At 29.3% G+C, this 13,955-nt stretch overlaps 1 protein-coding gene across 3 annotated transcripts in view; it reads right to left on the reverse strand.

Annotated features, from left to right (window-relative positions):
• Window positions 1-263: 263 nt before the first annotated feature.
• The window catches only part of mxt (Eukaryotic translation initiation factor mextil), a 49,181-nt gene continuing 35,489 nt past the window's right edge, over window positions 264-13,955 (reverse strand). For all 3 annotated transcript variants that reach the window (XM_067266085.1, XM_067266082.1, XM_067266084.1), the window contains 10 exons: window positions 12,968-13,028; window positions 6,734-6,788; window positions 6,414-6,632; window positions 6,284-6,340; window positions 4,388-4,494; window positions 2,578-2,680; window positions 2,185-2,284; window positions 2,053-2,105; window positions 697-879; window positions 264-618 (listed from right to left, as the gene is read on the reverse strand). In XM_067266085.1, the coding sequence (XP_067122186.1) occupies window positions 520-618; window positions 697-879; window positions 2,053-2,105; window positions 2,185-2,284; window positions 2,578-2,680; window positions 4,388-4,494; window positions 6,284-6,340; window positions 6,414-6,632; window positions 6,734-6,788; window positions 12,968-13,028 (1,037 nt within the window). In that variant the 3' untranslated portion in view covers window positions 264-519. The remainder of the gene's footprint in view (window positions 619-696; window positions 880-2,052; window positions 2,106-2,184; window positions 2,285-2,577; window positions 2,681-4,387; window positions 4,495-6,283; window positions 6,341-6,413; window positions 6,633-6,733; window positions 6,789-12,967; window positions 13,029-13,955) is intronic.

A 13,955-nucleotide genomic window follows, 5' to 3' on the forward strand; every position in this document is an offset into this window, starting at 1 on the left:
TATATTGTTAATATTTTAAAATCATTTAATGTATTGAGGTAGAGGAGAGAATTTTTTATACCTGCAAGTCATTTCTATGTGAATACTTTTACACTGGAAACCAATATTTACATTTTATATCATTAAAAGACAACTAAAGATATTTAGTTTTCATAGACAAATATGATCAAAAACATAAGCTGATTATTATTATAATGTGTTTTTACACACAATACAAAGAGGAAATAAGCATTATGCTGGTTGGTGCAAGAAGACAGGCAACATTTGCTTTTCACATATGTATTTATTGCTTTACAAAAATATCTACAGAACAAAGTAAGAGAATTTGCATGAAAAAGTTCTTTTTGAAGTATTTCTATGCTACTCTAAATACTGTACAACACAAAAAATCAAAACACAAATATATAAAACTGTTAATAGTAGTAAGTTAAAAAAATTCTTATATATATATAGTATAGCATATATAATATATACTGAAACAAGGTAAGATTCTTAATCCTTAGGATTGTCTCGGACAGACTATTCGGTTTTCTCCACCGAATTTTGGCGACTCGTCTGTAAATTCATAACCGACAAGCCTTGCCTTTTGTAGAGATTGGGGTCGAAATTTAACGGACTCTAAATACGAAGAAGAATAAACATGAAAAAATTAGTTTATTTTAAATTTTACTGTAAGAGATTCGCAGATTCACTTACATCTCTTGCAATCGGTGCAATTTTGGCAATTTCATCCAAATTATTCGGGGGGATTTGACTAAAAGGTGATTTGGCACAGTTTAAAAGAAAATCTCTGGTGTAAAGAATTTTTTCTTTGGTATTATATACAAATTCCATTTTTTGCAATGGAGAAGAAGTCTCTCTCTTTTCGGATGACGGAATCTGAGAAAGTTAAGTATACTATAAATGTTTTTAATTAATGTAAAAAATTTCAAAAATATTTGGTTTAGAACTAGAAATTACGAAATACTTAAACGAGGTTTGCTATTTTACACAAATTTCCGTTTATGCCCGAGGTCTCAAAATGCATTGTCACCCGTGCAATGTTCCTACTACCGAGGACATAAAATTAATAAAATTTTAGTGCAAATTAAATTAATTTTTACTGACGTCAACAGAAAAGAAGAAATAAGTCACAATTTATCATTAATAATATAGGTGTCCAATGCATATAGTTCCTTCTGTAAAACAAATGGTTTGAGTACAATTTTTTGATCAAGCTGGGTAAGATTTAAATGAGATTTGTAAACATTACTTAAATTCGCTTACAAATTCAAGAAATTTTTTATTGTTTTAACTATGATTCCCAGATGTTTGTGAAATTTTTATCTGTGCGATTATGAAAATTACTTACACTGATTATCTTTTTTTTAACATTTATGAGACTATGTAAATAGTTAAACTTGTGAAAGATTGTTGGTAAAGACAACACATTTTCTAAAGCCCTTTATAATTACTAACAACTCGAACAGTACGTCGTCCTCCGTTCTGTCAAAGGAGACGGGAATGACGACGACAATGAAAGTGACAGTATTGTTTAAAAAATTTGGAAATTGCAAATATTTTGTATTCAAATAGAATTAGTAATAAAAGTCAAAAAACTCAATGATAAATCAATCTAAGCTAAGAATTTGAACATATAAAATCAATTCTCGTCACGGAACGTATCCTCGATATTCGGCATTTTACGAGCAGAATGAAAATTTAAGTGACGAAAGTATTTATAATAAACGTCTCTAATTTATTAGTTAGGATTATTCGTACCGATTTACAGCCAAAGAAATGTGATCAAATAAATTATTATGTATTATTTACATTGTTTACCAATTTTTCATTCTACATATTTAACTCAAAAGGCAATTCCTATTAAACAATGTACTTTGTTTTACTTGTCTAACAAATTACTAATGAATATTTTATGAAAATATTAAAAATATAATGTAAAAAACTCTGAAATCATTTTGTAGCAATTAGGGAAATGTTTATGCCAGAGGTCTCAAAATTACTTGTTAATTAATAAAATCATTTAACAAATATAAAAATATCTTTTCTGACCTGGCTTAATTTTTGATTAAACTGCTTTCCTGATTGAGCTTCTGGCATTTGTCCTATTAATAAAAAAAAATTATTATACTTTATAAGTTTTTATAATTTAATTTAAAGATTCAAAGGATATAATTAAATTACCAAGCAAGTATGATTTTAAATCAATAAAGGAATTATTTGTTTTACTCAGTTCCTTTGATAGTAAATTTTGATTAGAAAAATCCTTCGGAAGTTCAGAAATCTGAAACATTAAGTTACGTAAAGTTTTAACATCGAGTGTAAATAAATTTCAAACTAATCTTATTTTTACGACGTAAAATATTATCGATGATTCAAAATTATAGAAATATTCGAGATTCTTTCTAAATTTTAAGTTTGAAGTAATCTGATTTACAAAATAAAGGACAGTCTGACCAAAATTATTTACCGAATAATTCAATAAATATAATAAAAAAATATTAAATATGTACGTTTGTTTATAGTAATATTGAAATTTCGTGTCTAAAAACACCGAGAGACTATTTTTTGAAATACCATTTTTCCATTGAAAACTTCGTCTTCCAAAGGACTTCCTTCTGCTTTATAGGTTTCGTCGTCGCTCGAACTCGAAACGAGATTGGAACTTCCTCGGTTTTCACTATAAAATCAAAATTTATTATGGACCTTAAATGCAAAATTTATAGTAAAATGTTGGTTTTATCAGTTTAAATAGTAATCATCATTTGAAAATACATGCATCTCCCACTTAATCTATTCATGAAAGTCTGACATCTTGTGTGAAAATGCTATTTATTTTAAGCGAGAAGAAAAAAGAATTGTACGTCGACCCAAATTTCTACCAATTTCCTAAAACAGTTATATATAAGTAAAAAACTATCATGTTTGGATGCAAAATGCTGAAAACATTGTTAGCAACATTATTATTTGGTCACCAGGAAACAGTTTTCTTTGTATATAAACATGTACTGTACAATTTGCATGCCATACCATAAACATTATGTTTACAATACGACAGAGCAAACAACAACAGAGAAAGAAAAATTTATAATAAAAATCAATGCAATTTTCTCTAAAGAACTGTTTATCAAGTGAGATGGAAATTAAATTTGAGACTTTTTATTTACTTCTCTAATAACTCATACAAATTTTTCTTGTACATAATATAGTCTAAAATAAACCAAACTTTTAATACAAGTTTCATCATGTTAATAGTACAAGTATTTACAGAAGATCATCCTCAAATTAAGTACCTCTGCAGCTTTCAACTTCCCATAGACAAAGTCAATGGGAGTGAAGTTTGGTTAGTAGAAAAGCTGTGGAAGTATAGATATTGACATTTTTCCAGATATATGCCAACTAAAAAAAACCAGAATGCACAGGAGTGATGTCATCATGGACAGTCCAGCTTGTTTGTTTGCCAGAGACAAGACATTTTTCTCTTACTGTGTCATAGAAATGACAAACAGACTTCTCCGTTTGAAAGTCTACCTTTATGAACATAAATCAGATCTTTCACATAGAAATAAACCACAAGCATTATCTTTCTCTCAGCTCTTGGGATAAAATTTTTTTCTGCATTAGCAAAGAAAGCAATTTCCATGTTAATAATGTGCATTTGCTCTGTGGATTATGCAAGAAACACTGGATTCCATCACTAGTAATAACTGGTTATGATTTCTGGGTCTATCGACTGTAGTGATCGGTTCTTTGGTGATTAGTGCACGTTCTTCACTTTGCTCATCTGTTAGAATGAACAGACAGACATACATTTTCAAGTCTTCACAAAGAATGACACATGCAGTGTCATATGAAATTCCCAAAATGTTGACCAATTGTCTATTGATTATCTACAGTCTCTTGATCTATGAATGCACTTTCATTTCTTACTGAAGCTGAATGGAGATTATTCTCTGTTGATGCCCGTCAGGCCATTTGTAAACTAGTGTACACAACACATTTAATTTCTTTAATCATATTAAATTTTTCAGTAAAGTTTTTACCAAGTTTGATACAGAATTTAACGTGAATTCACTGCTCGTGATGTGTCATTTCAGAATTCTGATGGTGCATACCTTCATACTTTGATCTTTTATGTTCTAATCCATTTGAATAGACAACTGCATGATAAACATTACAGACATGTCTAAGAAAATGTTCAAGACATGTCCACACACACAATTACAGCTACAAGGCAACACAAAACTTTGGTTAATTTTTGACTCTACAACATATAGACATTGGGCAAAAAATATAAAGTTTGGATGTTAAAAATCAAGATTTTCTGTGGGATATACCTGTATTTTAGATGAAGATGCCTATTAAAAATAAATAAATAAATAAATACCTTTTTTGAGCATCTTGTTTTGTTATTTCTGAATGAACTTGATCAGTTTTATAATTGGAATTAGTTAAATCTAAGCAAGCTTGAGCCATTAGTTGTTGATTTTTTTGCTATATTATGAAAATTATTATTAGACAAAATATTTCAGAAATAATAGGAAGAAAAATATAATAAATTAATTCATATATATAATGAATTTTTACCTCAGAAATCAGTACGGATTAATTATTGAATTAAATGATTAAATGAATTACATATCTATAATACATAATATAAATTAATAGATTTATTTTTAAAATACAGTCAAACCTTGGGTTTTGAATACTGTGCTTTTCAAATGACATGGTTTACAAACAAAATTCTGAATTCATTTTTGCCCTGGTTGCCAAACAAGCTATTTGGCAGAGCTGGCCACCAATGGTCAGCTTTCACTAACAGCTAAAAAGGTTCAACTTCCTACATTTCCTAAAAGTCAATGGCCCAACTAATCAATGACGTGACTACCGATTCACAAGTTAGTGATGCCGAGATCGCAACGAATCGTCGACGACATTGTTATTTAAACTACATTTCAATGTGAGTGCGGGAAAGATACTATTTCTGTTTTTTGGTATGCGCCGCAGTTGAATTTAAATCTAATTAATTAATAAAAACTGCATTAATTGACATTTACATGATATAAATGGCATTCAAGAATTGTATATTTAATTAAATATACTTAAGTTAAATGACAAACATTTATTAATATAATATTACAGTATATATTATAATATAAATACTTATTAACACTAGGTAGCCAGTAAATTAAAACTAAAATTAAAAAGAAAACTAATTAATTAATTTAAATTGAAATGTAATATTTTGGAAAGTGCAAATGAAGAACTTGCTGTGCATCTTGATTGATTTGATTAAATTTTATCCAGGCAGTCAGAGTCGAATCTCCATTTATAGCATTTTTTTGTAAAGTGTTAGTTCCGGTTTCAGTTGGTGGCGATGGAACATTTTACTTTTTATATATATAGAGATTAGATATAGATAAAATAATATTATATTGCCTTTATAGGCATTTTTATGCATGAAATACATCTAAAAAGGTTTTATTTTGAAGGTCATAAACGGATTAATCCGTTTTATGCTGTTTCTTATGAGAAAATTTGTTTCAGTTTTAGAACAAATCAGTTTTGAACAACTTTTAGGAACGAATTAAATTCAAAACCTGAGGTTTGACTGTATTAAATTGTTTAACATTTGTTTTCGTGAAAATGAAATGCATCCTATATACTTTTTGGAAGTAAATCACTTTACCTTCCTTTGAATTTTTCAATATTTCATATCAAATTATATCTTTGAGTTCATAAATATTCAGCAAATGTTTTTAATACATCCATGTATAGAATAAATAATGAGGTCACACACTCATTGACAAAAGTTATGCACCTAGATAGAACTATTTGATTACCTCGAGAATCGGCACGTCTACGTCTATCTTTTGGATAGGTACCAGTACATAAATGATTACAGTTGTGGTTGAATTGCAAGCCAGGTAATGCCACCATAGAGTTTTAAAATCACTATTCTAGCATCCTATGAAAATGCTTGTAGATACTGTCTGTTCAGAATTTTCAGTATATTTGTTATCTGGAGGCCTTGAATGCTAGGCATGATTGTATGATGCAATAAAAGACATTACACAGCCAATAGAATTTGAGAACGACTACATCATCGATATTAGATACAAAACTAGTTTAAAAAGAATACGCATAGATAGTTTTTTTGGTGTGTTCCGTTTTAATTACGTGAAAAAATATTATTACGATCTACTTTAATATTTTGCTCTATATTATTTTATAAATGTATATCTTATTTTAAAAAATGAAATTTATTTCTAAAGCAACTTACTCGTTGTAGCAATTCTTCCTGGCCTGCAAAATATTCTTCCAAAACCAATTTTGCAGTCTAGAATATTTACGTAAAATTAAAAATGTGTCACTTAAAGTTTTTATTTTTCTTTTTAACTAGAATAACTTACTTTCACTAAATCCACTTTACACCCGGATATTTTTATAACGTCGTGCCCTACTGTTACTGTAAAGGTGTATTCACCCAATGTTGCATCACTCATACTGTAACTATGAATTAAAGATTTTTTCCCACCTAAAATACTAACTGGCCCGCCAGAATCTTCAGAAACGGTGCTATTAAGACTAGTTGATGAACCACTACAATCATCTTCATTTTGACACTTTTCCTTTATTATAAAAAATAATAATTATTAAGCTTTGTAACGTTACTTAAAGTACATATTAAATTAAATAAACTATCAATAATCTGCATTATAAGTTAGCTTACACGAATAGGAGATGCATTCCTTCTTATTGTATCTTCTATCAAAATCTTGGAACAACTAAAAGAAAAATAAAGTATAAAATAATTCTAGAAGTTTTGATTTTTATTGTATCGCATCATTTATTATGATGTGCTTTTATATAACAATTATATAACAATTATATATAACAATAATGCAATTGTATAAAATTACACAAAAGTAAATCTTTATTAACTTTTTATGGCTTCATTACATTTCTGTAAATTTACTCTTATCTTTAATATATATCTTATTAAATGCAGGTAAACATTACAGAACAAAATTGATTAGAAAAGGAAAGGAAAGAAAATTTAAAATAATTGCTATTAAATATTGCACTTCTTTATAAGATTATTCTATATTGAGAAGATTTCTAACTTAAAGTCTACCCGACTGCAACAAATTCAAAATAAAAAGAAAAAAATTTATTTGCATTTACATACAACACAATATTTTATTTTCACTAATTCAAACTAATCACGAGTCATGAGCAAAATCACAATAAACACCCAAAAATCCAGTTAAACGCAACAATTTTTACTATCACAAATATTTTCATTCATCTTATTATTATTTATACACGGGTACTCCTCACTTTACGACCGAGTTTCGTTCCGACGACTACGTCGTTAAGCGAATTGGTCGACAAGCGAGGAGCTTGTGCCGGAATATAGGATCGTTGTAAAATTATACAAATTATGCAACAAACTTCAAATTTATTCGTAAAAAGATTATTATAGTACGCTATTTGCCTATTATATTATGCTTAGTGTGCATGTCACCATTTGCCACTGATCGACGCTCGAGCCGAGAAAGGGGCTTCCCCGAATTGCAGGTCGAAACTCGATTGGTCGTTAAGCAAATAGGTTGTAAGGTGAGGAGTACCTGTATCGTATTTTGTTATTTATGAGAAATTAAATAAAACTTTTAAAAATTTTTATTTTGTGTATACTTTTGTGTTTACAAATACCCTCATTCTAGCCTAGGAACATGCCATCTTTTTTGTTCTTAGATATTTATTGGTTTAATTAAACAGTTTGCAAAATAAAAGTACTTTAAATAAGTCAAAACACATCAGAAAAAAAATTGCTCTTTAGTGTTTTGTCTTCCTATTTGTGAAATTTTCATTTCAATTACATCATTTGATAAACTTTTATGAACAAAATAATTTATATAGTTATAAGAACAGAGGTTATATAACCAACTGTAATTCGTTATATGAGGAGTTCAGTGGAAAACTGGTACAAATGACAAACAGTTTAACTTGAATATATTAGTGATAAAATTTAACATTGGTTAAAAAACCATATTTTATTAAATTAAATAAGTAATTGTATTTACTTGCATATTACTGATATTTATTATCCTTTTACTTTTAAATTAATACTTTTCTGTATTTTTTTTTCTATAAAGAAACTGTTTTGACACACACAACGACGAGTGGAAAAATGGTATATGTATTTTATAGTATTTATGTTTATTATTTATGGTTAATATGATATTATTAAGATATGAATACTAATTTTATGGATACTGTGAAGATCGCGAATGTGGTACACAAAGAAACTGGTATAAATATTTACAACAGGATCTTTTATTCGCGTATATAGATACAGGAAGGGTTGTGGGATGCCAGCTATAATATCTCTATCTCCAACACAGGTAGTATTAGTACGGAACCCGACAAAAATATAATGATATAAGCCTCAGGTCTCGTGACGACTATTCCGATACATAGATAATTATTTTACAAAGGGCGATTACAAACGTATATAGACCTTAATTCTAATCTTATAATTAATTACAACTAATGAAGAATGATAGAAGAATTTATGACAATAAAATAACTGATAGGAGAAGAAAAAAAAAGGAATGGGTACCCAACTATTTTGGTGCTAATGCAATGAGGTGCACATAACGGTACATATAACGGTGTAGATGACGAATCTCTTCTTAATCACGAGAAAAAAAAACAGTCAACACTTTCACTACACATAAAGTTCTCTTTGTCTTCACCCACGTGGTCTCGAAGACGTATTCGGGAGCTTTCTCGTTCTCGTCTTTCCTCCTTCAGCTCTGACTCAAAAGTGACTCTTTGTCTTGGTTCTACCCCTGAGGGCTGCGTACAGTCCTATTGTCCATAATGGGGTCACCTATTGTTAAGCCGTTAAGCACCGGTCAGGGAAGGGTTCCAGGAAGTAAAGATAATATGAATAGGAAAGAGAAGGAAAAATATATTCTAAGTTAAAATAAAATATAACTATATATTACACAAATGGCATTTAGCCACAATACTGTGTATGATTGTTTGCAAATATCTACTCTAGATTTCATTCGTGCTTGAAAAAATAAATTTTTTGTTCATTATATACAGTAGAGCGTCAATTATCCAAATATCGATCAACCGAAACGTCAATTAACCAAAAGTTTTCCAGTCGGCAAATTTAAATTTCCACTGTGCTGTGGCGCTGCAATCTTTGGCTATGTCTTGGCTACTCCAATATTATTTTTGTTGGTGTGCGTATTTTAGCTGGCGGCACTGGCGCGACCATGAGAGGGTACTTAAGGACGTGCCAGGATTCAAACGAATTTCACCACGGGATAGGTTAATACATTTTTTTTGTACATAATCGGTTATCCGAAAAATCAATTTTCCGAACAACCCCAGTCCCCAATTGATTTGGGTAATCGACGCTCTACTGTATATCATTCGGTGTGTTAAGAAATTTTCTTTAAATATAAATGTTGTGCAAACATCAATTTAAAATCACTTCTGGATATACTCCAACTGCAACAGCAATAATGCCTTGAGTCAACTATTTTCATGCAAAATAGTGTCTCCAAATAATGGATACTGCATATAATTTCTGTGACATTTCAGAGTGATTTTTTAATCATTTGTTTCCTTCCGCTTGCTCTCCAAAACTTAATCCATGTGATATTTGGTTATGGATATACTTAAAGTATAGTTTATTGAGAACATGTTACAAATTTGGCAGCTTTGAAAGACAATATCACACTGCATGCGAGAAGCATCACAGAAGATGATTTACATTGGTTGTTGAACATACTGTTAATTGCCTTCAGATTTTACAATCTTGAGAATGTGGATCACATTGAGTAACATTCCCTGGATCGCTAAGTTCTCTGTATAGCATAAGCATCTTGTTAATAATACAAATATGTTGCTTGCAGCACCAAAAGTGTCCTAATAGCAAGTTTTGGCATTTTTTCTTTTTGTTACAGAAATGCTTCCACATATTCTGAAACATCACCATACCAGATTTGGTTGCATTTGGGCTGCTACTATCTATCTCTCTAGACAGTACTGAATAATAACAACTTAATTACAATAATCTATTTATATTTGAAAATAGTATTTTGTCTTAATTCTTAACAACTTCAGCTCTTTTCGATAACCTAATGTTAACTTCCCATTCTTGATCATATCATGACAGTGTTAAGAAATGGGTTAAGAAAAGATTTTATATATATATTACAGTCAAAACCCGTTTTTAGTTAGAATGCATTTTAACTAGTTGAAACTAGTTTATACTGGATGTCTTTGTTAAAACCTGTTTTGTCTAGTTAAAACTGGAATTTACTGTTAGTCAAAAATGAATTTGAGTTAAAACTAGTTTTAACTAGACAAAACGGGTTTTAACAAAGACATCCAGTATAAACTACTTTCAACTAGTTAAAACGCATTCTAACTAAAAACGGGTTTTGACTAACACACACACACAGTCGACACCCGGATAACTCGATACTTGGTTACGTAGTCAGTTTTCTGTGGTCCTGGCCGACTTACATAAGCAATAATGTTATTAATGTTAAAAATCTCGGGTTACTCGACATCATTTAACTCATTACCACTGGATAAATCAACATACTTTTTCTATGTTGATTTATCCAGTGGTAATGAGTTAAATGATGTCGAGTAACCCGAGATTTTTAACATTAATAACATTATTGCTTATGTAAGTCGGCCAAGACCACAGAAAACTGACTAATTAACCTACAGTGTCAAGTTATCTGGGTGTTGACTTATGCGGAGTCAACTGTGTATATATACATACACATATATACACACACCCACACACTATATACTATACTATACATCAGTGATTCTCAAAGCGGGGGTTGCAACCCCCAAAGGGGGTCACAAAAAATATTTGGGGGGGGGTCGCTGAAAAATTGATGCCAGATCAATTTTTTCAAATAATATTTTATAAATTTACTATGGATTCATGTTTAGAAATATATATAAAATATATAAAATAATTTTTACTTAAATAAATTGCACATTTAAATAATAAAAACAATATAAATATTTTAATACGAGCCTAATATTCATAAATTTGTGCACTATTGGGAAATCCCCCAAGTTCCACTCTTAGCCTAAACTATGATAGAACAACATTATCATTTGGAACAGTGTTCACTAGCAGCATTGTGTCCGCAGGCAAGTCGAGTTAGAAATACAGTAGAGCTGTAACCGATCAACTGAAAGCTTTTCAGTCGGCAAATTTAAATTTCCATTAGTGCTGTGGCGCTTCAATATTTGGTTATGTCTTGGGCTACTCCAATATTATTTTAGTTGGTATGCGTTTTTAGCTGGCAGCAGTGGAGCGACCATGAGAGGGTACTTAACCCCAAGGTCCTAGAATATATTCTAGGACCTTGACTTAACCTCCTCCCTTCGGGATGTTTTCCTACACATAAAAATTTCAAAGGACCCCTGAAGAATGGGTAAGTGCAAATGGGGTGTCGCGGACCAAAAAGTTTGAGAAACACTGCTATACATAACGTACTATATACCAATGATACCCAAACTGCGGCTCACAGGCTGCATGTGGCTCTTCAAGAGCTTAATTGTGACTCAACTAATAAATAAAAATATAAAAAAAATATTTGTTATTTTTTAAAATTTCATTACAAATTCATAAACCTTCAACTAGCAAAGAGAAAATTAAAAAAAATGTAATAAATGTGCAAAAATTATCAAAATAAATACATTATGATTATGAAATTTCTTTTTGTTTTTATAGGAAGAACATTAGGTGCAGCTCCCAATATTTTCAGGTAAGTAACTAGGGCTCTTACAGCAAAAAGTCTGGGCATCCCTGATATATACTATAAAATATACACTGAAATAACTTTGTAATTCGAAATTTTCATGTTTTTTTCAACTTTCTTAAACTGGAAATGAATATTGCTCAGCTGTTAGTTCAATATTTACTCTCAACTGTTACAGAGATCAAAAAAGTTCAATGCAGCTACAAGTAATTAGCAGAAGTAATGAGCAACAAAGTAATTTTGACTAAAATGGCTAATGGTATTTTACACATTGAAGAAACTAAATTTGTCTTCACATCATCATCGTTTACTATCATCAGGAACAAACAGTCTTCCTTTACAGAGACAACCTTTTATTAAAGGCTAAACCTCTGTATAAACAGTTTAAAAACATTATCTGGCAATAATGCCAAATATTAAAAACAAATTAATTTAAATATTACTACATAGAAACATTTATATTTATCTACAAAGTGTAACAATGTTAAGAGATGACTTATATTTCTTTACGTGTTAAGTAGAATTTTGAAAATAATATTGACAGAAAAATATATTTGTGATTATAAAATAAAATTAACTACCGTATTTTATGGACTATAAGACGCACTTTTTTCTTCAAAAAATTGCCTCCAAAATTCAGGTGCGTCTTATAGGTATCTTTTTTTAAAAAATTGTTTAAAAATTAAGGTGCGTCTTATAGTCCGTAAAATACGGTATTTATGTAACTTTTTAAAATGAAAGTAAACTAACATTGACATCAACAGTATTCGATACTGAACAAGCCTTTAAAAATTGAAATAATAATTAATAATGAGTATCATACAACAGAATACAAATTTAAAACAACAAAATATTAATACACTTGACAACTCCATGGGTAATTTAGATCTAAATATCAATCTGGTTACATATTAAATACTTTTTTATAAAAATAAATACAACATACAGTAATTATACGAGATAAAATATGGTATACTGTACTGAACGTATAAAGTAGTAACTATTATTATAATTACAATACAGTCTCGATATAATTAAATTTTTTCAACTAATAATTCTGTAAACACTTTCCACATATCTCCCCCCTCACATATTATAGAATATTTTATTTTTTGAAAATAATTTAAGAAATTTCTCACTTGATCGAATCTTCACTTTGACCGGTAATCTGAACCAAACGATCCCGAGCTCCGGGGCTCACTGTAATGATTTTAATAAAACATAAATTGATATTATTTATAAACTATCATCATTAAATACTTATAAATCTCAATCAGCACTTAATTATAAATGAGTAAATGAAAAACACTAAAAGAAATATTAACACGGGATGAATTTTCAGGACGAACCATTGTCTTAATAATAAAAGTAATGATTACAACAAACTTTTAACGTGTGTATATGCATATGCACATGTTTACTAAGATGTAAAATAATTGCTTTTATCTAAAATCGAATTCCATAAGCAAATATTTACATAATAAAAGAAAGTTTCTATTAAATTTTATAGATCAGCTAGACTTTTAAAAATATTTTATGAAGATTCTCAATTCATTTATACTAATTTCATTTTAAATGAATTAATTCTATTTTGAAATACAAATTAAGTCAGAGAAAAAAAATTAATAGAAGAATCCATAAATAAAATGTACATTATTAATGATTTATCTATAAAAGTTTCACTTACTTTTTTCAAAAGTTTATATTTAGTGATTATTTGATTATAATAATAATCTTCAACAGGTACATAACAATAATTTTATGTATCAAAATTAATGTTATTCTAGCAATTTATATTTTTTAAAAAGAGCAGTATTCTTCTACTATAGACTTAAAATACTTTTAATGATGAAATATCAAATAAATAACATTATTAAAAATAATAAACTTAAATAACTGATGTTTAATTCTATAAACCAACTTAATTAATGAGCTCAATACTTTAAAAGAAGTATGCAACACATTTCAGACCTTTTCATTTCAAATAAAACTAAAGTAAATTCTTCAGCTAGATGCCTATGAATACCTAATGTATGTAAAGAGAGTCCTCTTACTATTCAGGACAACTGCTGCAAGCAGGATACCATACACATACCATTGGTATGATACTGCTACTTCATAAAATAT

This window comes from Centruroides vittatus, unplaced genomic scaffold, assembly GCF_030686945.1.
Source record: "Centruroides vittatus isolate TY-2023 unplaced genomic scaffold, ASM3068694v2 contig_2634, whole genome shotgun sequence".
NCBI lineage: Eukaryota > Metazoa > Arthropoda > Arachnida > Scorpiones > Buthidae > Centruroides > Centruroides vittatus.